This window comes from Ischnura elegans, chromosome 1, assembly GCF_921293095.1.
Source record: "Ischnura elegans chromosome 1, ioIscEleg1.1, whole genome shotgun sequence".
Classification (NCBI taxonomy): Eukaryota; Metazoa; Arthropoda; class Insecta; order Odonata; family Coenagrionidae; genus Ischnura; species Ischnura elegans.
In genome coordinates, this window is record NC_060246.1 from 71,739,621 (window position 1) to 71,765,543 (window position 25,923).

The 25,923-nt window shown below is 41.4% G+C and overlaps 1 protein-coding gene across 2 annotated transcripts; it reads left to right on the forward strand.

Annotated features, from left to right (window-relative positions):
• The first annotated feature begins 2,559 nt into the window (after positions 1-2,559).
• LOC124163119 (sarcospan) lies at positions 2,560-24,474 on the forward strand. Of its 2 annotated transcripts, none has more exons than XM_046539908.1 (4): positions 2,560-4,479; positions 20,276-20,442; positions 22,216-22,311; positions 22,851-24,474. In XM_046539908.1, the coding sequence occupies exons 1-4, from the start codon at positions 4,164-4,166 to the stop codon at positions 23,286-23,288; spliced, it is 1,017 nt and encodes a 338-aa protein (XP_046395864.1). In that variant the 5' UTR covers positions 2,560-4,163; the 3' UTR covers positions 23,289-24,474. The 2 variants fall into 2 exon arrangements, with proteins under 2 accessions (XP_046395864.1, XP_046395863.1); XM_046539907.1 differs by having other exon boundaries at positions 2,561-4,479; positions 22,216-22,323.
• The last annotated feature ends 1,449 nt before the right edge of the window (positions 24,475-25,923 follow it).

Consider the following 25,923-nt stretch of genomic DNA (forward strand, 5'->3'; position numbering starts at 1 on the left):
TCGCTGATGAATCACTGCGTGCCTAAGCACAGTTTTTGACATTGCCTCGTAGAAGAAAGAATTTTTGTCGCTGTCGGCTAATTCCTGGTGACGTTAAAGTCGCGAACCAATAACGCTTGGTTTATGTGATTCAGTGCGCCAATATTGGCTGTGCGGTAATGACGGCCAAGTACGATCTGCTGCCACATTGCCCTCCACAATATAGAAGCATCAATATACAGATTCAAATCATTTCTCATTTCCTCACTCAAAAGATTTGTGGTGTACGGATGGAGACGCAGCTGTTATTTGGCTCGGTTTCCAATGACATCTCCCATATTTATGGCGATCAAGTATAGCTGAAATATGAGATTTGCCCATTACTGCAATGTTTCGTAGTACCTGGATGCACTTTATGGTGATTAATGATTATTAACCCCTTCATATGTTTCTCCTCGTCAATGGAGACCGGAAATCCTTTTTTTTTTCTTAAAAATTTTTAACCTTAAATTGCGCAAATACTACTTCGTCTCCTCATTCTATTGCTTGCTACGCGTAACGGTGTCATTTTATCAGATGTGTGTGCGTTGTGTGAATTTCCAATCCACTGCAAAACACATTTAAGAAGACTTAGTGTCCATTGAAGCATACAGTGAAGGAAGAATTGTTTTTCCTTAGCACGAAGAGAAACAAATACTTAGGAACATATTCAAAATGGAAACCAGGCATAATGTGAATGTCTATTGTAAACAGAACAATAATGAAAGTTAAACTGCACTCCTAAAAAGTTATACTAACTCCTAACTCTTGCCTTACGATTGACTGAATAGTGTCCATCTTTCCCCAAAATTTTCTCTTTGGCCACCTAAAATTTCACCTCATGCACCAAATTGGAGCGAGTCATTAGCTGTAAGCCGCACGTCTTTTCGTTTGGATGAGGTGGACGCCAATTTCGACGCACTGATTCCCTTTTGTTTGGAGAAAAGTCGTGGGGCTCTGTCGAGCGACGGGGATTCTTAGCCATGTGGGACGCTCGTCTCGTAAGGGCATCCAACTCCCCCGGATGTGCGAATGCTTATAGGGTTCTTACACAGAGTCCGTGGAAAGAGAGGGTTTGGGACGAACACCAAATCGTTCCGGTCCCTGGATAGATATACAACCTTTCCTTTCTCCAAGCGGATCCTTTCCCCCCTCGGAAACTTGCAAAGTTCACTCAACCCTCCAATGCTCTTGCCCTTTTGTAATGTCTCCACAGCCCAAACCCTTAGAGGCATTGTAAATGAAGGGAGGAGGAGAGGCACTGCAAAGGGCCCCTACTAACTCTCCACAGCCCTAGACTATTATTACGACAGCCTTTCTCGTGTATAGCACGTATTAAATTTCTCCTCACATTCTATTTGCATTCGTTGCCTTTGCACTTCCTACTCATTTTCCTGCTCTTCTGTGTGACATTTTTAATTTTTAGAAAATAATTCCCAGTGTCACTAATTCTGAACCCTTACTCTTACTATCGATGAAATATGTGTGTGAAGATTTGATCATAAGATCTAACAACGAAATTGTGTTGATTGTATTTTAATTAAAGTTTAGCAGATGACAATGATGATGACAGGAGCTACCGGTAAACGGCGTGGTGTTAGCCAAGCTGATGAAAATGTAAATCAATTGAAGAATTGATAATTTACTAGAACTAGAACTAGCTAAAGCATGTATCCCGTAGGTGTTTCGGAAGATAGGTGTTGTGCACTACTTACCTATTATTTCTGTTGAAAGTTCCATTAACAGAATATATATTCTTTTTATTGTTTTGCTAAAAGTTTATAATAATGAATGAATCAGGATAAGAAATTTCCTTATCCTGGGATCCAAATGGGAATAAAATACAAGGTTATTTTCTTCCTTCTCTGTTCCCAATTTCCAATCGAAATAAGAAAGGTCCCGTGCGGAGAACACGGAATGTCCGTTCCGACGGACTGTACTTTGTTGCTGTACTGGAAGAAAGCAAAAAGCCCCCCATCTAGCAGGTATCGGGCATTTCGTAAGAATCGCCGCCACCGCCAAGATATAAACTATGCCCCGCAAGGGGTGGAAAGCCAGCATTCTACCCACCACACCAACTCAAAGACACTTCAAATTTGATATAGAATATAATGCTGATATCGAAGTAGAGAGGCTAAAATGCGGCATTCTCACGCCAGGGTCCATTGCGCACTATATTCGTGTGGCTATAGAGACTGCTGTTCCACATTCAGGGTCTCTAACCTCAACTAAGGCCTAAACCGAGGCATCTCACGCACACCACCGGCCCTCACCAAAATCATATTGAAACAGCCTCCTCCATAGCGTCTCTCTCTTTCAAGTCGAAAAGTTTTGACCGGGAGATAACCCCCACTCCCCACTCCGCTCCGGCCTGCTCTCTCGGCCGCCCCATCCCCCGGTGCCAGCCGAGCTCACAACACGCGCTCACTCCACTCCTTCACCTCCTCCTCTCCGCTCCCTCAACAGCGGCGGCTTGTGGGGGGGGGGGGGTAGAGGAAGGAGAGGAGAAAGAAAGAGTGTGGGGAGTTAGCTGTTGGAGAAGGGCGTATGGTTGAGTGCGTGACGGCCCGCCCCGGGGTCTCCTCTCTTGTGCGTGGTGGAGGTGGAGGAACCCCGAGGAAGGACGAAGCAAGCGAGAGGTGGAGGGCCAGGTGAGTGAGCGGGGAAGGCCCTCTGAGGAAGGAGGAGGGAGAGAGAGAGAGAGACCGCGCGTAGTAGGGAAAGCGAACGGGAGAGGGCGCGCGGTCGAGAGGAGAGAGAGGGAACTCGGGGGAAAAGCGTACGTTTTATACGGCGTGAGCCCGGGTAGCTCACGGACGCCCGCGTGTTCAGTGTCTCCCGGCGAACGCGAGGGCACAGCCGCCTTTCGGAGTCGCGGCGCCGTTTACTTGTATTGTCGTTTTCGCTGTGTCAATTCGAGGACTATTCGTCGCCCTTGCCAGGGTTTTGCCCGCAGTGCCGAGGGAAAAGTGCTGCATCCGTGGCCCTCCTCAAAGAAGAACGCGTCTGGCTACGCATCGCTGGCTTCTTCCTCCCCTTTTACCGCGGAGGATCTGTTTCTCCACGGGCCGCAGCATCGCGTGGTGGGGGTGGGGGGGGTTCTTTCCCTAGGAACCCTAAGCTGCTGCACTCTCCCTCTCTGTACCGGAGACCCCTGTGCTGTTCCGGTCACCGGTTTCCCGACGAGGAAGACGGAGTCTTGCCGGTTCCTCTGGTGTTTCTCTACGTACTGGAAGAAATGAGGGGCATTGCGTCCCAGTTTCTTGCCGTGGAAGACTACCAAAACTGTGGGAATATTGGGCGAATGAAAGAAAAGGAAGGAAGCACAGTGAAATAAATGAGGAATCGTCTTATTGTGAGAAAGCGGGTGAAGATTGAATCAAATCCGTTCTCCTCCATATTCCCCGTCATTTACCGATTCCCGGAACTTCTACTTCCTAGAAGTGTGTTCATAGATGAAGATATAAGAGCCGAAAACAAGAGAGAAGCAGTTGAGCGATACGGACTATTATTCCACCTCTTGTTCAGTTAGAGAGTTCAGTTAATAAGTCAGAGAGCGAGGAAAGAAATTGCCCATTGCCAGCGTTTTTCGTCTGAAGATGTACCTGGTGATAGAATGGACTTACTAAATGAGAAGAGCGGGTAATTTCCGTGTGAAAATTTCTTTCGCAGATCTTATCTAACACGCCCAGACTGCCGGCCGCGATCATTTTTAAGTGCCCAGGAATTTATCTTCCGAGTATTTCGTTCGAGTGAGCAATTTCCTTCCTTTTCCTCCGACCACTTCTCTCCCACCCCCCCATTGTCTATCTCCTCCCCCACCTCCCGTCCTCAGTGACCCACCGACTGTGACAGACCGTGACGCCCCCCCCCCCCCCTTCAGGGGCACTTTTTGTTGCTCAAATCCTTCCCCTCTATCCACCCTCTCCTTCCGCTAGAGCAAGCAGATCGAAAGAGAGAAGGCAAATAATCCACGTCGGACCTCGTGGTCCTCTTCCCTTCTTTCTTTGGTGAGCCGCGCGCCCAGCTCGCTCCGTCTAATCCCCTAAAAAAATATTTTTAAAAAGAATTGAGACAAGCAGGCCTTTTGGATTTACGTCTCCGGACAGCACTTTTTGGGTCTCTGCCACGATTAACCCCCCGGAATGGCGGCGGATGAGAGGAACACGTCGAGGGACGGAGGTGGTGGCGGCGGGCACTGCAACACCCTCCCGAGAACCAAGGGCCACTCACCGAGGGACCCCGGCCGTCCCCTGAGCGTCTACGACAACCACCGCGTGTCGCCGGCGGCCAGCGAGGGCCTCAACGGGAAGGACGCGTGGGTGCCGGCGGCGCAGCAGCTCCTGGCCACCACGGTGCCGCAGAAGATAGCCCCGGCGAGTTCGCTCTCGGGTCGCCACACGCCGACCAGGAACTCGCTTCGACACAGTCGGATGATCGTGCTGAGCAGGACGGGAAAAGGTGCGAGCTCTCACTTCTCATTATCTCACTTCTCGTTTCTTTCCCTTTCTTTCCTCTCGGAGTTCGCCCCTCCTTCCCCCGCCTCTGAGTCGTGCCTCGCGAAATGCACATCTGTCCCAGTCCCTCCTAGGACCGTTTTTTCACCATATGGCGTGCACGGACGTCCCAGAAGGTTTCGCGAGCGCAGGGAACCTTGCTATAATCGCGAAGAGGAATGAGACTTTATTTGGATTTGTTGCGAGCTCAGTGGCATATATGTGATATATTTTCAGGGAGGACAAGATCAAAATAAGATTAGGTTAAGTAATTTTAAATCTCCTTTCCCATTATATTTTATATCCATAATTAATGAGAAAGTAAAAACCGATAAAATACTGTAGTACTGGTAGATGGAGAGGAAATAATACGACATCACTAAGCACCAGGCGATAGATAGCTTAAATACTAAAATGAAGCCATTTCTAAGGGTGGGGGAGGGAGCCCTTTCCCCCTTATATACGCCCCTTTTTCAGTTGGCTTAAAAACTAAAACTGCGAGTGATTTACCCGTTGCTGATCTATCTAGATTGTCTTAAAAGTTAAGTACTCCATTATATGGCAGAAGTATGTATTAATATATACCAGGCATCAGACCTTAACAAGGGGGTCTCAGAGGTCATAAATATGTCCCCGCTCCGTCTCCATTAGCTCAGAACTAAGATACTTTATCTTATCCTTTCCTCTACCTGAATACACCATCACCTGACAGCTCTGAGGCCACGACTCTACGCCCGTAAATGATTGGTGGTAGGGACTTCATTCCGGAAAAAGAAATTGTTTTCATTGAAATATATCAAATGAATTTAACTCGCCTAACCGTAATTAAGAGCTTTACAGTCCTCAAGGTCAAAAAACCTGCACGTTCGCTGCCTAAATTGTTAGGTACATCAGTTTTCCAAGGCATTTGATATTATCTAAAGTCATCAACGAATAAATATTCACCTCACACCACATTCCTTCACTAATTTCGCCGCTTAATATCTTCTGTCACGGTCAATTGGCCTCACAGTAACGGAGGTTTAAATATCCGGATGATTCTGAGGGCATACTATCTAGAGAAAGTTGCCAACGTTTCTGTCGCCCTACATCCTTCCTCGAGCACTTCTCATTTCTTCCCATGCAATTTTTTTCCATATTTCAAAATTTTTATCTTCCCGGGAGTTCACCGGAGATCGGAGTCCCAAAGTTAGCATCTTACAATTAGTATCTTTTCCTGCATACGGCATTGTGTATGTTAATAATGGATGATATTCGATGGGATGCAGTAATCGGGTAACGGATTGAGGAAAACAAGTTGTACGAACTAGCCATTCTTGGGTGTTATCAATATCGGTTAGCTGGTAATGGTCGTGTATAAGTTTGAGGTGCCCTACTAAGAAAATAATTTGAAGTGAACGTGTCATTACCTGATCATTCTTAACATTTTAGCCTCCCTCTAGTTAGAAATATCTTTGATGTTGTCATTTTTAACCGTGTTATTCCTCCAAATATATTTTCAACTAATTACATCATTTATTTTAAGTCAAGTATTTCCGCAGACTCTGACCTGCACCTTATGCCGTGGAGAATTTTTTCTACACGCTGGGGACTGGCTTTCTACTCACATTCAAAGCCCTTCAGAACCTACCATGGCCAACTGTCGTGTTTTAAGAAAAAGTAACCACGCTTTTCCCTTTCAATTTTGTAGTAGGACTGTAGTTATAAGGCTCCTGATATTATCATTGCTAGAGGTGATATGAGATTGGAGAAATTAAAGGTGGATGTTGATGTTCTGTAAAATCTCATTGTAATTATAGAATAAAATACGGATCACTATTTCCACTATTATTATGTATAAAACGAGTCAGCATATTTCACTGACTCTTCAGGTCATGTATACCTGATGATACCGCATTGAATTGGAACATTTTCAATCGCTAAAATTACTTTTATATATGGAAATGGCGTTGATTATTTCATTCCATTGTGTATTGGAGAGTGAATTATTATCATTTGGCAGTAGCTTGATAAGGAAATTTTCCGAATGGAAGACTCTATGTCTCTCCATGAAGGATGTTTGGACCTTATGAATGGTATCACAAGGAGAAGGGTGGCTCCATTTTTCAATCGGAATCACTTCTTTGTCCGACCGATAAAAGGGACAAACTCGCAGAGCAAAAAAGTGCTTTGTGCATATGCCTACCGTTTGACTTCAGTCTTTTTTTACTTCGAGTAGATTTCTATTTAATCTGATTCAAGCCAATAGGGGTTGAGGGGGTCTCGTCTCATCGCATTACTGATTACTGTTCAACTGAGGTTCGCAGCCCTGATTTACAGGGCCGGTGGTTGGGTATCTCTTAAACGATGATTGGCATTCTCTCTACTCCCAGGGATGTCACAGCAGCCGGCTTGGGGGCTTGGGGTCGACTAACCCTCCTATTGTCCAGCTCGCTCTCATGCTGTGGATGCAAAATTTTATCGAATTTCTGATATTAAGTAGTCTCATTTCTTAGGCGTGTCTAGTATTTTTTCGCGTGAGTTCAAAGAGTATTCTTGAGCTTTCCTCCCTATATATTTAATCTCTCATATAAATTTTCATAAAGCAAAAGGCCCATTGAATGCTTAATAGATAATGGAATGTTTTTGGGTCTTGTGGATTGGAAATTGAAGCATTTATTCATTGTAGACCTTGAGGTATTGTGGGCGTCAAAGTTTACTATCTACGATTTAGGAGTTTCCTAATGTTGGTATTTTAGGATTTTTTTTAAGTTTACAAAATATTCTGGATGGCATGGGTTTTCAAGGCCAACTCTTGGAGATGGTGCGTAAATACCACGGCTTTTTCTGTAGACTAGTCTATGGGTGCTGGGTGAATAGCGAGGGTTTCTTCAACGCTCACTGACCTTACGACTTCACCCCCTTTTACGGATTCCCCCTTTGACGTTACAATTAAACCTAATATGACACATTGTTTGTTGATTTTTGTCGAATAGGTTTCAAGTTACCCGATTTGTCTATTGATGTGTCTACCTCTATTTAATTTTCAAAAAGCTACCTCAAGGGGTGAGTTTTCACCAACATTCTCTCATTCTCAGATCTCTTATCGTTGTTTTGAAAGACACTACGCAAATACATACTCATGCAAACTACGGTCTAGGTGAGTTTAAAAAAAAGCATGGGTGCCAATACACAATATTAGACTTGAGTGTGCATTTTTCAGGTTTGATTTGACCGTTACCGCGAAAGAATATGTTAATAATGGAATAAATAACAACATGTTTGCGTGGAAATTCTTTTACATCTGATTTCATGCTAATCATGTATCGTTTTATCTTTTATTTAGATGCTCATTTAAATAAATCCCACGCAGAGATTTATCTCAGAAATTATCTTTTTTACAACATGGGGTTACTACCATATAATATTGATTGAAGGAATGCACAAAACCTTGGTGGTCAAGGGATACGGATGCGGCACTGCTCTATGCTCACATCGAGTGGAAAATCAATGCACTTATAAATATCCAGTTGATCTCGTTTGTTTTCTTCACCTAATTTCAGTACCTAGATCTGTTTAGAAAAAAAACATCACATCTACATCTACAGAATAACTTGCGAGCCACCTCTAGGGTGTTTGGCAGGGGGTGATCAATCACCAGCATGCAGCATGCAATTGGACTCCCACATGCACACCACACGGTCCAAAAAGCGTCACGTATACTAACAAATTATACTACCATATGCTGTTAGAAATAATAATAAAATTAAGAAACATGCATTAATTTTTACATAGGGTTTGTAGGCTACACTACAAATCATGCAATTCATTTATGAGTTCTATCGCTGCCGTTATAATCTCTTATTGATCGTGGAAAAAAAGACATTCTGAACCTGTCCGTTCTACAATCTCTCTTATTTTATTTATATGATCTGATCTTCCGTAGTATGTTGGCGTCCGTAAGATATGGTTAACTTCGTTAGAAAAGACACTGCTCTTGAATTAATCTAAAATGTTTAGTTATCACTTGTACCCCTTGGCTTCTCACCCCCTCGTATGTTTCCATGGATTCCGGTCGACCTCCCCCGCTTCTCAGTTCCTTTGCCGGGTTTTCGTTTCGAATCTCTGCCTTCTTCATGCATCCACTGCTTGAATTCACTGGCGTGGAATTTCCTGCAGTTTCAGTGGATAGAACATAAAAGAACTCTTTCGTCTTAGCCACGTTCTTTTATCCTCAGAGAAATTCCGCCGTAAGCAACAGGTGTTGCTCGTTGATTACGCGACTCGTTTCCTCCAGTGCTAGAGAGATGAGACTGAAATTTATTTTTCCGGTATCAAATATTATTTTATACATTTATTTGGAGTACAGTTATTTAATTCCGGTTACTGGATTTTCAGACCAATCAGAATTTCTGTAGAAATAGGTGTTGCAATTGCCACAATTTTTTCTCTACCATCTGAGTCACCTGATAAAATGTGAATAGATTTACGATTCAAATAGACTTAAGTAAGGCTCTCGTTAAATATAACATATGTTCCATTATGTCGTATTATCCTAATTGAAAAATATGTATTAATACCGTGATAAGTAGGTCCTCATGAGTCGGACTAAGTGATCATTGCAGTATAAATTTTCAAGTTTTACTTCGAAGCAAAAAAGGAAAGAAATATTGAATATAATATATATACATATTATAAAACATAATATGAAAAAAATCCACTGGAATAATCTATTTTTTGACCAATCACTTGCTGTTTTGTCCCTTTTGAATTTATTTCTTTAAAGTTTTTTTCCCGTGAAAAGACGTTGATGAATCCACAATTTAGTATATTAATCCAATTTGCCCTTGTTCACGTCTTTCTTTAACCCTTTCTAACCCGGAGCTGCTTCTGGGAGAAATTAAATTTCAAGACTTCTCATTTTTTCAATGTGAAAATTTTCTACTCGATCATAATTAATGTGGCAGCTACATATTTCCCCATTAAACTTTACTGCACAAATGATCACGTAGTTTAAATCTTTTCTCATAAGAGCTGAAAATTTATCAAGTTTTGATGTTACGTAGAAGTAGCATTGGCTTATAATGGGTTAATCATGTGATTCCTATTCATATTTTGTGCTTAGCGAGCACCTCAAGCTTTGTCCGTCAATTCAGATAGCCTTCCCAGAACTAACGAGGTGTAGACATGGCAACAGGTGTCATCACATCCCTTTCGCCACCGTTTCACATTCTCCCTGACTCATGCTGGCCGGTATCCCGATGTAACTAATGAGCAGGAAATTCATTTCCTCGCGTTAGTCATCGCCTATTCATTCGGTCAAAGGAGCGGGCGTAACTTAACAGAAAGCACCTAGTCGATCTCGAGGTTGAATTATTGGAATGAAGTCGCATGCGCGTCATTGTCATCAAAAATGAATTTGAAGGGTGAAAATCTATACCCAGTGCCCATAAACTTCTGTATATCTTTTCGGTCTCGGGAATCTAGCTTTTCTTTTATGCGGACGCTATGGAATATGAATTTATATGTTTATTTATTTAGCATGGATCCAGAAACAGCCGAGAAGACCAATATATTGATTTTGAAGCAATTAAAATAATAACAGTAGCATTAAAAAACAAAATATCATGCACAACAAAATAACCTGGGAAGTACGATATCCATTGACATCACAACCTCATCTACTTTGACAATTACGGATAGGAGAGGAAAGGAAGAGGGGGGGACTAAAATGCAAAATTAAGTGACCGTTTAAACAGGTCTTAGCACGAAACTAACACTATTTTATAAAAAAGTAGGCCTTGATGACTCGATGAATAAATTATTTTTGCTGATATTTTTATTGAATCGATCGATCTTCAAGCGTAATATATCCACTTATTTTGTAGCATTCCTTAAAATAATTGAATTTTCTTTTATTGTATTCATCCTGATTTCAATAATATGGCGACTCAAAATTCGACCGCAAGAGGTATTGCCTGTGTATTTTATATATTTATTCGCACTGCATGAAATGATGGCGTAAAAGGAGATTGTTGGTATGTATTATTTGATAGGGTTTCTTGAATTGATATTGAAGGTTATTTTTCAAGGAAACTTAACTACTTTGCTCATGTAAGGTTATAAAAAGTGAAATTATCATCCTTGCTTGTCAAAAATCTGGATTCAGTGAGAATATTTAGATAGGCTTCTATAGCTCGGATAATAGCGGCTGAAACTATGGGTGGATCTAGTGTAAATTGTCAATGAACTATAAAAATATAATATCAGAGCACGTTTAGAACTCAGTTGAATAGTGCGTGGAAATAAATACAGAGGCATGCAAAACGTTTTGTTTTCTAATGTTCAAAAATGATTTCTAATGACTCTGACTTTTCAGCAGACGACTTTTCTATCATCTCCTGTGATCACTGCTGTGTCAAAATTCACTCAACGGGATCATTAGAAAACATCACCAGTGGATAAGCCAGAGAAATGCTTTTCTCTTCAGTCTACCGGGAAATTTTTGAAAATAAATATAAGTACATATTTTATTCGTTTAAATAAGAGACTCCAGCTTTATCTACCCTAAGAAAAAGACAGTACAATTTAGTAGCCCACATATTTCCCCTTACAATCACCCTAGAGGTGGCTCGCAGGGTATGATGTAGATGTAGATCATTAGATATGATGACCTGGTGAGAACAATCGTCGAAGGATGATAGGTGGGCGGGAAGAAAGGCAAGGGACGACCCTGAGTGAGTTACATAGGAAAGATTATTAACGATGTAAAAGGAAAGAAATACGTTACTATGAAAAGGCTAGCAGATAGGATATCGGAACGAAGAGCCGCGTCTAACTTAAGGTTACTAATGTTACGGATGTTGGCTGAAAAGTATCAGTTTTGGTGGAAAAAATATGTTCATCATTATCTCAACACCTTGGATATCTCAGTTAAGGAGATGGAAGAGATTGGTGGACGACAACCCTGACATGTGCTCGGAGAGCACGTATAAATGAGGATCAATGGCAATTTATTTTCAAGTCGTCGAGGCGACCGCTGTGCTAGTGCAAACTGCCCCTACATAGCGCTCCCTTCACGTCGCTTCTAATCGTTTGCCGCCCTTCACCCTGAAACGACTTTCTTCCTGTGGGAAAAGAGAGCGGTGAGTGAAAGGAAAGCTGTGTGTGTGCGCTGCTCTTTAAAGGGGAGTTTCAATCGCGAGACAAGTTCCTCGTCCACTCGAGCTCTTCCTTATCTTTCCAGGCCTCGCCCCTTTCCCGCCTTTACGTCCGCGACTAGTTTGAGCGAACGAGTTCCCCGCACTGTGAATCAAACTCTGTTGATAAACAACAGGTATGATAAGGCGCGCTGCGTACGCGAGGTACACACGCCGGCGATATGCAGAATGCGGAAGATATTCCTTTCCCTTGTTTACATTATCATCCGAGAAAAATATGACTGGGGCTTATTAAGAAATGATAGTAAGATATTTCCATTTCCGCCTCAATATGAAGGGCAATCACCTTCGATAGTGATGCTTTAGAATGAGATATGCTCTGAGTATATCCATAGAAATTGTTATTCTTTGCTAAATATTCTTCCTCCTTTATTATCTTTTTGGGTCATTCTGTACTCCGATGACAAAGTGATTTCTTGTCTGTGTAAGGGGGAGTTCAATTCTTTTTGTCAATGCCTTAAAATCATGGTGTGTGTGTGGCAATTGGACTTATGTGCGAAATCAAAAGACAAGATAAAATTTGGGGGACTTCATGAAAAATGAAGGGAATCTATAAAAGTTTTAATTTTGATATTAAGTAACGATTAGTATTTGCACACGCCAAAGCTCGCTTCAAAAAGCGTATTAGGCAGCTACTCCCAAAAGCCTCCTGTACACATGAAGTCGCAAAAATTTGTATTCGCGAAAATCAAGGAGCTCTTCATAACAGTGATCGAATGAGATAGATAATCCTCAATGCACGAGGCGTCTTTCGGAGTGTTTTGTGAATAACGAAATATCACTATCTATTCACGTTTTTTTTATACCGGCGCTGATTTCAAGGTATAACGGTTTAGGGATTGTGCTCTGCCTTAGAGACGCAAGAAATCAGTTTTTCACCGGAGTGCAGAATGAATAAAAAATAGCAATAAAAAACGAAGAATATTTTGCAATTTAAAAATACTGTTATGGAAATATTAAAAACATGTGTCATTCACAAGTCTTGCGGAATACTTTTTCATTTTGAGGATTTCGTACTCAAGTTTGCATTTTTTATTGTTTTTTTTCCATTTCAACGATTTGCACTTGCATCGATTTGGAGAATAAGGTTCAAAGGCACCTGTGACTAAGGGATTTCATTCTTTTCATCTTTGGCTCTTACCGCTCAACGCGAAGAAAAATGATAGACGCTAGCTTTCACGAAATTATCTATGAATACTATACACTATAGAATTAGCTAATATCTAGTTAACACCTTAGTTTAATGATGGTACTTACCATCATTTGTCTCATCTTAGAAAGTTCGCTTGCTCGATCCTCCTCTTAATTTCTCTACTCCTTCCACCGTTTTCTTCCAGCATTCTTCTTTAGTAGATAAAATTTTACAGTTCCTTCGATTTTCCCTCTTTTTTAGAAGTTAATTGTCTCTTTCCACGAAAATACCTGTTTCTCGGTGGCGGCGGGGTAACGTCCTCGCCTGCAAACAAGAGGACGCGGATTCGAAACCCGCCTGAGTATACGTTTACCCGTTGAATTTGTTGAATACCCCGATGTAAAATGGCCAATATGAGCTGTATTCGGTGGTTTGAGAATGAATAAATATGGAATGTTTTAGCGGTGATTGAGTATCATATACTGAATCGAAAATCAGTAAACCAATTTGTCTTATAGCGCAATCATAAGATTTGTAGGAATATGTTTTTTTTAAAGCTGTTCTCATAAAGTAACAAGATAAAAAGTCTCTAGGCGGCATTTCAGCTGTGTTGGAAACGGGCACTTTTCGCTGATGAATTACGAAGACTTTAGTCTTCGGATTCCCTCACCTCATCGGAAATTTCTAATCGATACCTCTGTTGGCGAAAATCGTGTCTTTTAGTTTGGAGGGGATCCAAAGGATGATCGCCTCGCAACACCCACATGATGGACAAGGGGAGCCGATCCGTGGGTTTTATTTGGCGAGAAGTGAAGAATACCTCTCCGCATTGCTGCAAGCCTGACCATGATTTTATTTCAGCAATGGTCAAAATGGGATGAGAACAGAAAAACATCATTGAAATCGTATAACTTAATTTACCTACATCAATATCCCATTTAAATTAAATTGTAATGGAAATGATTTAGGTACGAGGAGATATAATAAATCAGAGACAAAAATGCATTATGTATCTTATTTGCAAATGACTCGTGGGAGCGAAAAACACTGCATCTCATTTTTTTTATTTGATGTTTTGCGCTTCGCTGATTTACATGCTGTTGGTCATTGGCTATAACAGTAGTAAAGCCTTCTTTAAATTTATTAATTCAAACCATAATTTGATTATTTTTGAATCGCTATTAAGACAAAATAATAATTTAAGAAATGGAAAGAAATGGAAATTCCACGATTTTATTATGGAACGTGTCCATAATAAAATCGTGGAATAAATACATTGTAAATTTCAATAATTATATAGGTATCTCGTATAATTTCCTGCACTTTGTGGTGGAAATTCCTAATAAATCTGTTTAAATAAGGCATTGCTAAGCTTTCTTCTTCGTTTATTAGCGAACGATGTGTCTCGTTATGTAATAATTTCATTTAACTTCGGAAGTCATTGCCCAAGATAATGGGACATTACTCAGCGAAAGGCGTCATGCCCCAATGAATTGAGAGGATAATTTTACAAAGTCTTATTTAAACAATTTTATATATCTTTTGTAATATATTTTTCTCAGAAAAGTATTTTCTCAGAAAAGTATTTTCTCTTGAGAAATAATATTGCTGCGACCGAATCCCGCGTTAGCATCCATCCATGTAAATATAAAGTTAATGAAAATGAATGTAGTATTTTTGTCTATGAAAGAGAAAAGATGATGACGAGCATTAATGCTTTGATTTACGCGATCCTCGGTGTCGCGTAATCGGGATTGGTCATGGTTGATCCATCATCGTGATCATCAGCGTCAGTCATGTATCCAAAGATTGATTTCCAAAGATGTTATTGTATCATTGTCCTTTTCAGTCCTGCTTGCCGGCGTGGGAGATATTACCCGTATCTCTTGGTTGCTTTGAACGCCTACATGATTCTTCCTACACATTTTTCCAACCATTCATCTCGTTTCACCATATATGTCGACTATGCATGCATCATTTTGTTATTCGCCCTAGAATGTTTTCCTGCGACTTTCTGTCAGCGGTTTTAATTGGTTTTTTCTCATTCCATTTTGACCCTCACTATTTTTATGTTAACTCCACATTTTCATGGCTTCTCGGCATTAATTTTGTCAAAACTACAAAACCTCTCCCTCCCTCATGGCTTCATGGTCGCGACGTTGGATATCGTTTCCTATGTTTACAAATATTATTGTGTTAGTAGTATCATATACTATTGGAGTATCATTGCGGGAGCGGCTGGCTAATAGGTAGAGCTACTAACCTCATGATCCCGAGTTCGGTTCCGAGGTGATTCAAGCCTTTGGATACCCATAATGAAATTATGTCGGAGCGAGGCGGCCTAAGGAAGGAAACCTGGTGCAAGATGAAACCTGGGAGCAATGAATATTTTAAACTCCGTGCCTGCGTTATTAAAGCGCATAGCGGCTTAGTATGGGGTGAACTGTACCCTTGCTTATACTCCAGGTTGAAGTTCTGCTTCACTGATTGTGAGTATGCGAGTGTGGCACCCGGAGAATAATTTACTTACTCCAATGGCCATGCGTACCCAAGGTAGCACTTAGCCTCACCAACACAGTACATCCATTGCCGCCTTTCTTTCGCATAATCCTCTGATGTTTTTATATCAGCTGTGTCTTTCTTCGCTGACGTAGTCGCATTCCTTTCGGGATTCATTCTCCTATCTGGCATGGGGTTCTTAATCATTACCATAATAATAATTACGTGGTGGTATGTCCGAAGATGATTCTGCGGGCAGGAGCAGCGGTCAGTCTATTAAGTTCGATGGGTTGGAGGAGACGACCGATAGGTCACGTTATTTGCGTCATGAAGAAAGGGAGGTTGGAGAGAAACTCGGCGTCACCATTACCCTGCTCTCAACGAAAGGATTGAAGCAGGCACGTGGACAGGGAGAGTACCATAGGGGCCTCAGCATTCTCAAAAATATGTGCTAACCAACTAAACGCGCACATTGGTTTTCTTCGTTCTCTCTCTGAGATAGATGTTCGCCTGCTTGTCAGCCGATGGCTGTTCACGGAGTTCATTAGCAGTGCAGGAATAGATCAATTCGGAGACTCACTGTGACAAGGGCGGAGGATTATTATTTCAAAGGGAATTTTTTCGCGTGGGGAAAAAGTTATACGTTGAGATATGATCATTGGTTCAGAGGTTATTGTGGAGCTATTAGCACCCAGGGTGAAATTCGCCAAGAAATAATCATTAGGTTCAGCCGGAAGTTGAACCCAGTTCTTCAAATCGCTAGTAGTGTACCTAACCGGATCCGGGCTCGCATCCAGGCATTTATCTTTTTCGCGGAGAATTCTACCGTTGGTGTAAATACCTTTGAACTCGTGCACGTGACTGCGTACTAAGTTACTTGCTTCATACAGTGTTTTGGTCAGTGAGAAGAATCTTTATTGTGAACAGTAAGGATTTTTACCGTTGATTTCCACTTCAAGTCGCTCCTTATTAATTTATCTTTCTCACTTCATTTTGCTCGTGATTACGTACAATATTACTTGTTCCATACAGTTATTTGGTCCGTGAGGAGAATCTTTTTAGTGAACAGAAAGGCTATTTGTTGAAGAAGTCGATTCAGCTCCAAGTCGCTCCTTATTAATTTGTGTCTTCCTCACTCCATTCTCGCACCGCTGTGGGACGAGGGGTTAAACGGAACCGGATTGCTTTCAGCTGAATGGGTGGGGGGAGGAGGAGACATCGATCGGTGGCTACCCATGATTCACCTTGTCCTCCCGCAATCTCTTCTCGCCGCTCTTCGCGTGTCTCTTCTAGGATTCCCTCCGCGCAGCACGCGAATTTCCCCGCAGCGCCTCTTCATTGTTTCAAATTAAAGGGGTCAGCGCACCACGCCCCCTCACCCCTCCCTCCCCCTCCTCCTGAGGTCTTTAAGGGGGTGAACTGCCTCGACGGAAAGCGTCGCTGCAGACCTTCACATAATCTCTTTTCATGGCTTAACGTTGGCTCTGGGCCACTTTTTGCTTTCTGTATATTCTGTGGAAACAAAGGATCAGTGCTGTCATAATGAGCCATTGTTTTAATTTAGAGTTGACGTTGTTGGAAATAACTGACTTTAAACCCACCTTTTTTTCGTTTTTCAGTTTGCATTCATGAAGTTTCTTACCCAAAAAGAAAGATATTGCGCGATAGCTACGAATACTGGTCGTTTACCGAACCTATCCATACATGGTACTCGGCGAGTCACTTCTTGGACTTTTGTCAAGGAGTGAGTGTGATCTCAATAAATAATACTAACAAGAAAGAATGGAACAAAGGAGGATTAAGGAATGACAGAAAACATAGAGGTTTCCCGAAGCGTCTGAAATCGAGGGTCACCTCTGGGGTTATTGGAAACGGGAAGGAGAGGTACCAGGAATTTCGAAAAATATACAGCCAAAAATGGCTTTGAATGAATCCTAATGCTTTAAATTCCCTTAGTACTTTCATACTTTGAATCGAAGAGTTGAAAAATATTAACTAAATTTTATTAACTAAATTTTTTATTAATCTAAAGTTAACTAATTTTATTTATTTAAAACTAAACTATTAATAAAAAAATTATAAAAATGTTTTATTTTCTTCTCGTGATCACGGCTACCATCGTACGATTGTAAACGAAGGACATGTTTCATGCCGCCAGAGAAAAAATCTTTGAATTTACGAAGAAAATTTAGCCTATACTTTGCTCTCTACGCTCCTGTTAAAATTCCCATTTTAACTCGTCTAGCAAATTTAAAACACCGCACTTTTTATCGTAACGACTAATCACAAATCTGGTCGCTTTGCACTATACTCTATTGATTTCAGATATCAGCCCGACTTCATTAGGGTGCCACACGCTAGCAGAATAAGTATTCCAAGTGAGGCCTCACTAGAGTCGGGTAGCTTATCTCTTTCACCTTTTCATGGCATTCACTGATAATTCTATTTACAAATCCCAGCTTACGGTTGGCTTTCCCACGTACTTTGCCTATGTGTTTACCCCACGAAAGATCTCGAGTAATGGTGATCCCTAAGTATTTTACGAACTCGGCATTCGTTAGTCGGATCCCGTAAGGGGTGTAGCTTCTTCTTAATGAGATATTCTTTTCCCAAAAATTCATCAACATACACTTTTCAGGATTTAATTCTGACTCTCGAGTACTGCACCATTCTTTTATGGAAGCGAGGTCCTTTTCCTGTACCAATCAATCGCTAAGGCTATACATTTCTGGGTACACAACTACATCATCTGCGAAGAGGCGGATTTTGTTCGTGATCGCGATGGATATGCAATTAAAGTGAAGAGGGAGCCAAATAGGACCTACAGTATAACACTTCCTATAAGTACACCTGAAGTAACTTGTATGGTATCCGAGCTCACTCCATCCAAAACGAACCCTAGTTCGCGTTCGTTTAAGAAATCCTTTGTCCAACTTATTACATGCATATCTATACCATGTGCCTCTAACTTTTGAATCAGCTTTGAATGCAGAACCTTATCGAATGCCTTTCTTATGTCTGAAAATATAGTGTCAACTTGAACTTTTTGTCACCCGCAACTTATATTTATCATGGACAAAGAGAGTCATCTTCGTTTCACAAGACCTCCCTTTTCTACAAACCGAACTGCTCTTTAGCTGGCAGATTTTGGCCATCTTGTTTGCTATTATCGAATTGAGAATAATACGTTTTAAGGTTTTGCAAGAAATTGATGTATCACTTCAGCAGATATATCGCGGGTGGTCGCGAGTGAAAATGTTTCGCCTGATATACTGTAGCTTTCTTAGTTATGGGTACGGTAATGAAAGAGAAAATAAAATTTGAATGAGCCAAAATGGCGCTTCCGGTCATAACATCCAGCGGTCGAGGAACTTGGCGTATCTCCCCCGCCTCCCTGGAATCTATCTCCGTTGACAGTCCTCAGCGAAATCTCACAATGCAAACGCGGCCGTGGGGAAATGACAGCGTCGTCGTCGTCGCGACGGATGAAAATGCGAGCGCGGCGCGCGAGCTCATTTATTTTTTTTTGTTGCCATCGATCCCGGGACGTGTCGGTGGAGACGAGTCGCCCGCCACTGCCACGAGCGTGGACTCGGAGAATGCTGTGAAAACGGACGAGGGCCAGAGTGCCGATGCGAGAGAAAAGCTATTGGATATTTAAGAGGACACCTTTCTCCCCTTCGACAGATCCCATTTTGTCTTTTTTTCTCAACGAATTACTCGTTGAAAGCCTGCGCTATCTGTATGGCAAGATACTTTGAGGAAGCGACCTACAAATGAGTTCATTAACGCCGTGAGGGAAGCGTGGGGGTTGAGAGAAACCCGGCGCCGGTATTAACCTGCTCCTAAGTAAAAAATGCCTCACGGGCCACGGCCTAATCTCCCATCTGATGGACGGAGTGCTGTGCTTAAAGGGCCGTCCACACAGGACACAAGTAGGGATCGGACATTTTGTGAAAAATCTCTGCCACTTCCCGGATTTGAACCCGGGCCCACAGGGTTGGAAACCATCACTCTAGCCACCACACCAACCCGATCCCATACTGCATTATCATGTTGCAAGTGATATTGAGATCTTTTAAATCATTTATTTGCATCTCGAATGTCAAAATTTTACGTCCCTGAATTTTTTGAGGTAATATTTTCAAATTTGATGCAGAGGAAAATGTTTTCGAGTGTTTAAACTGATTGCCCTGAAATTCTCAAGAGGGTGCGAGGGTGACCAAAAATATTTTTGCTCAGAGTTGAATTGAATTTTTCAGTCGAGACAGTGAACCATTCTGTTTTCACCATTTGCTAACAAGACATATGTGACTAAAGAGAAGTAAAGGCCTCATGGCGTGAGCATGTATGTAACCTATAAATATCATTAGACAAAGGGAAATTTTTAAAGGGGAAATTTACCTATTGTCTACTTATACTGATGGTAAAATAGTGTTCCTCGTTTGCATACTGGCATATAGATCATATGTTCATTGATATATATTTAAGTAATATTTTAATTTCAAAAATGGCATGTTTTCTAACTCAAGGTCAGTTTTCAAAGGTACGCAGAAAGAAGGCGAGACTAATTCATTCAAATAGTTTGGACCAGTTTCTTCCCTTCGGCTTCTGCCTACGCATTCGAGGAAGGCCCGATACTCGCAACATCTCCAAAGCACTCAGATATTGGCTCGAAGCGGAACGATTCATTCAAAACCGGGGTGATTAGTAAAATATGTCAATTAATCCTACCTTAAGCGGTATATTCCTTGTAATAAGTATTCCATCTCAAAATTTTCTGCGCAACTATCACGTTAAATTGAGAGAGATGTTAATGTTTCATATTAAACGATTAATATTATTATTTTTACTAATCATTGCTCTTTGTGATGCCTCCACTCATATCTAGGATAATTACTGTAACTTTATTTGTGTTGTTTATGTTTCAGTGCCGAGGAAGTATTTGCCTCCGGTGATGCGTCACCACAAAGCGGCGACAGCTTTGGTCTTCTTCCAGCTTCTGCTCGGCGTGGCTGTACTCTCCCTCGGGATATACATGCTGATATGGGCCCCTGACCTCAGGATTAGGGACAACCCTTGCTGGAGTGGCGGACCGGTAAGGAGTTTATTGATTAATATTCCATGTGCATGATATGTGCTGAGTTTGGTAGATGGAAGCGTAGTTTAGCCTTAATCCCAGATCATACTTACGCACAAAACTAATTTTTTATGCATCAAATGTATTTGAGCTACTAACTGGACCAATTTTTACCATATTTCATAAAAAATCCCCTGCGAATTTTCTTGCACTTTTACGCTCTCTGTCTGTCCGCTTTAGGTTTCCATACGGCTCCATGGATTGCAACCGAAGTTAGTACATAAGTGCATAGTAAAGGTGTATCTCATGCCATCGAGCCCCGTTGTGCTACTTTCGGTTGCGTCTGGCACGTTCTATGCGTCGTTATCTCATAATCATTACATTTTGTTACGTCACGTCATATAAATTCTGCGGTTGGTCATCCTGCAGGATAGGCACACCTCTTGACACGCTAAAAGTGAAAACATTAAAAACCTTGAATAATAAAAATAACTGTTAATATAACGATGTCTGTACCTGATGATGTCGCCTCTGCGACGAAACCGGTCGTATTGAATAAATCGTGTGAAAAGGTACCATAACTTTTTATTGTTCAGAATGGATTTTCACAAGGTAAAGCCAGAAACAATCGGATAAAAACCTTGTATGATCATGGATTCCAAGTTCTACGTTTCCCTCTTTTCTGGGTACTATCGATCCCAAGCAACGCTGGGTGGCCTGCTAGAGCTAATAAATGTCGTTTAGTTGGTATTATTATTTATCTTGGCGGCTGTACTAATTGAAAACTATTTTGTTGTGCTGACAGGGAACTTATTACCGAGGGCCTATAAAATATTTTAATCCCGGAAATTGGCCTTTGTCACGAATTTTTACATTCCCAGCATAAGGAAATCTGTTCCGTGGACGCATATTTTTTAACTAAAACTCATCATCATCACAAAGTTTTTATTTCATGAGTTTAAACTATTGAGGAAAGAAAAAGAAAATATCTGTACGAAAAATATTTAGGAAACTTCTGTATGAATTTCAGGCTCTGGTGATTCCGGCCATTAATTGAAAGCTGGAATTGTTTTGCTTGTGACTCGGCGAAAATTTCCTTCGATTAAGAAAAATTCTATCCACTAAACTTGTTGTTAAGAGATAGAGTTTGAAAAAGCTGTTATATCATATGAAATCCCGTTTATCAATAAAAATAGCTGACGAAGCTTCAAAGACGGTTCATTTAATAAATGCTTGGAAATAAATCTACGGTTATGGGTCTCATAGAACTTATAGTTCATTGTACCGATTGAGCCTTACCTACATTGCGTTGGTTGTCTTACGATCACTTTTAATTTAAAATTCTTTGACATGGATTCTTGAAAGCGAAAATAATAATTTAAATTTTAAGCTGTATCAGCCGAATATGCTTGATACGCATATGCTACTCACAATTCTTTTTATGCCCCATACATCCAATTGAATTTCTTTTCAAACATAAGGACTAATTTATCTAAATTTATGCTGAATTGACGCGTAACTCATGAAGCTACTCGCCAGACTATTTTATTTACGAGATCAGTGTGCCACTATGGACCAGTATTTACAGCATGCTTAGTAAAGATCAATTGGGTCAAGCAGAATAGCTTTTTAACCCTAAGTCGTGATGTGATATGTCATTGCTCACAAATTGAATGCAAGAATTGCCTCTGGCAGTCCGGGACGTAACTTTCTCTTATGGGGAAATAATGATTTAAGTCCCTTTATCAATTTAATTGTGACTTATTCCCATTCGTTATCTATTTTTTCCAGTTGCTGTTGAGCGGATGTTTCGGTATATTCCTCCTGTGCTGCTGCCGCAAGGACTATCCCGGAATGCCTTTGGGGTGCTGTATTTTTACAGTCAAGGTACAATACCTAGTAAGTAGAAATTTCCAATCCAAAAAATCCTTCAGAATATTTTCAGGAGGCGGAGATGATATTACGTAATTTAACCGGAAGCCATACTGATATTTTATTTGTTCCAAATTTGTGGCTAATGTGTTATTCTCTTTACATTATCTTGATTATATCAGGATTGATATTATGATTACCAAAATTAGAAATCTCTAAATATTACATATCTAACTATGTCAACTAACCCATTTGTGAGTTCTAAAGCTGCCGTTATAGTCTCTTATTGATCGTGTAAAAACGAATTTCTGAATATATCGGATTATTATTATTATATGATTACTCTATAATTATTTATATGATCTGATCTATCGTAGTATGTTGGCGTTCGTAAGATATAACTAACTTCGACGGAAAATATAATGCTCTTGGATTTACGTAATATGTTTAGTCTATTTTTCAGTCTACGGTCTGACAGAGATTTCCATCCAAGTTTATTTAAGAGGTCAGTAAAACTAACAAGACAATAAGAGTACATTGCTTTCCTTTCACAGGTTATCAGCGTGACGCTGTCCATAGTGGTGATCGCGACGTGCCTCTGCGCCAGCGTGTTTGCTCTTCTGCACGTCATTTTCCTCTCGAAGATGGCGTGCCATTCGACCAAGCTATCCGCCGAGTCCTCCGCCCTCAACTCCTCCTGCATCTGCTCCAACGTGCCCGCCATCGCGTCCCGGGTGGAGGACCTTTACCAAATGCCCTCCGCCGGCAGGACCTACTACTACCGTGATCTCTCGTGCGACGACGTCGAAGGGATGCTCTTCTACTTCCTCATCGCTTCTTGCCTGATGAACGCCGTCGCCGCTTTCGTGTCCTTCGTCTACGTGTTCCTGCATTGGAGCAGCCGCTATATGTACGTCTATTCTGGAGTGGGCACGAGCGACGAAAACCCTATCGTCATCTACAACAGGTCCGATTCCAAAGGGAAGGGCTGAAAAACCTGGATTCTATGACGGCATCGAATCGCATTGCTGTCCCTGAGGAATTCAAAAATTTTATTCATGTTCGAAGTTTGGTGGACTATAGGAGATTTCAGTATTAAACTGTATTTTGTGTTAACTTATTCAAATCTGGAGTTAGTGCTTTTGGGGGTCTCTTTGAGTGTGCTTGGTGAAATTTCATGCCAGACGGATTCTGAGAATGGCATCAGATGTGAGTGGGAATCCGAAACTTTTCCTGAAGGTTGGTTTCCGCCGGTCAGGAAGGCGAGGCCTTGTTGCGAGCATTGTGCCAATGTAGGGTACACGGTGACAGAGATCGCTTGAAAGCTGTTGTCTGGCCCCTGAACGACGACCAACTTTCCATCGAATCGAGCCAATTGTGGGCGTTTGCTGCAGCTATGAGAAAGCAAGCAGTTCCATCTCTATCTGGAGTTCACGAAGGCTGCTCTTCCCATGCCAGCTTATTACGCCAGCAGAACCCTTTTCTACGCTCTCTGCCGTTGTGCGCATTGAAGGGCGTTGAGCTTTCACGCGAACTCTCATAACATCACTGCACCACACAACCAGTTCAGTTGGTGGAGCAGTGTAAGAATTGATTGGCGAAACTTTTCTACAATGCGGGTCTACCTGAAAGGCATTCTGCTCTTCCTCAAGGATCCATGCCTCACCTTCCTCATCGAGAATCCCAAATTGCCCTCCAGATGATTTCCTTCTGGAGAGGAACCCCTCTCAGAAAGTAATGAGACTAGTCAAAATGACCAGGCAGCATAGCACATACCACATAGCAGCATACCACAAATTGGCAGGGCCGCACGAAGGGAGAAGGGGTCAATTTTCTCCAGGTCTCCATATCCAGGGGTCATAGTATAAAGACTTCTTCGGCGCTCTGAAATGTTGGGCAGGGGTGGAAAAAAATGTTCCAGGTCTCCTAACACCTCTGGGTGGCTCTGCTTTTTGGATTTTCTGCCTAAAGAAATTAACCACCGATGAAATAGTCACATGATCAACTGACATCACTTTCATTAGAATGTGTATTTTGATACCTGCACGTGTGTTCTTGGGACGATATTTTCCATGTGAGTAAATGATGGTGGTAATGGATCGTGATAAATGAATTGTGCATGAAAGGGTGCCTATGCCGTCGATTTCAATGTATGTGCAAATAAATGGTTAAAAACGATGTGCATATTTTATTAATCTCTGTTTATCTAAAATACAGAATTGAGGTGCATAGTTTTATTCAAGTTCATTTCCCTAAGCATTGCATTAATTCGCCACTATCCCTGACCAAAATAATAGATTTTTAAACACTTCATTTTCGTCATTTTTAATGCGTCGAAATCCAAAAATATGTCAACTAATGCTTCAGAATTCCCTTCTGCCTGTCAGAATATTTAATAAACCGTGAGAACGTTCTTGTTTATCGTTGAGTCTCAACGTTAATACATATAACAGAGGTAATAGATCTCTAACCACCAGCACTCGAACGCTTTCTCCGTTAAAGTTGATTATTAATATTATTAAAAAAGTATTCCACCGATTAAGGTAGGCCTACGCAAAGCGTTCTGCGTATCGTCCTGGTCTGTTCCTCCTCCCACATTCACACTCACTCTTTAGTTCATACTCAGAGCTGTTCCCTTACCTTTATCTTTGAATTTTATTCTCATCCTTTCCACCTCCTAACATTTTTCCCTCTAAATTTAATTTTAGCATCTTCTCTCCGATTAGTACTCGATCCATTCAAACATTCTGTCTCATCTACAGGATTACTCTCCTCAAACATCATGTCTAGCGCTTCCGCGTTCTTTTTCCTTTCTGTCCTTTTCACCTTCTTCATTCCCACCTTAACCCACATCATTGGCACCTCCAGTTTTGTCTCGACCTCTTTTCTCAGTGTTTACGTTTCCGCACCGCAAAGAGCTACGCTACACTCAAGACTTTTCTACCTCCTATTCTTCACCGTCATACGTAATGATCCTTTCATCGGCTATTTCATAATCAAAAGCGCCACCTTTGATAAAACTATCCTCTTCCTGATATCCTTACTGCGGTGTTCTTTGCATGTAATGTGCTGCCCAAGTATGAAAAATTTTCCGCCTGCACCAGTATATGACCACCTTACATAGGCGGATCCAGGGGGGGGGCACGGGGGCACGTGCCCCCCCCAGACCCTCAAAAATATGCAAGATTTTTAATACGCTCCCATTATCATTGCATTCGTTTTGTATTACGAGGTATCCTTGTGCCCCACCCAGAACAAAATCCTGGATACGGCCTTGCTTGTGCCCCTCCCAGAAAAAAATCCTGGATACGCCCCTGCCACCTTACTTTCATGTTAAGTCTAGTTCTCGAATATTACCTTTCGAATTATCTGGTATAGGTGGCTGTACCGGGAGTAATGGAGAATCATTCACAATAGCGCAGCTTGCGGAGTCATTGGAACGCGCAAGATTCTCCAATGCGACAAGGTTAATGCCCAAAAAAATTAAGTTCCTAAAACACTAATCCTACAATTTCCTTAAACAAAATTATACCATTTTGATCATTATTGTAAATTTATTTCAAAGATATTCCTATGAATCATTGCATGCTTACAACCGGCCTTTATTGTCATCTACAACTAGATCCA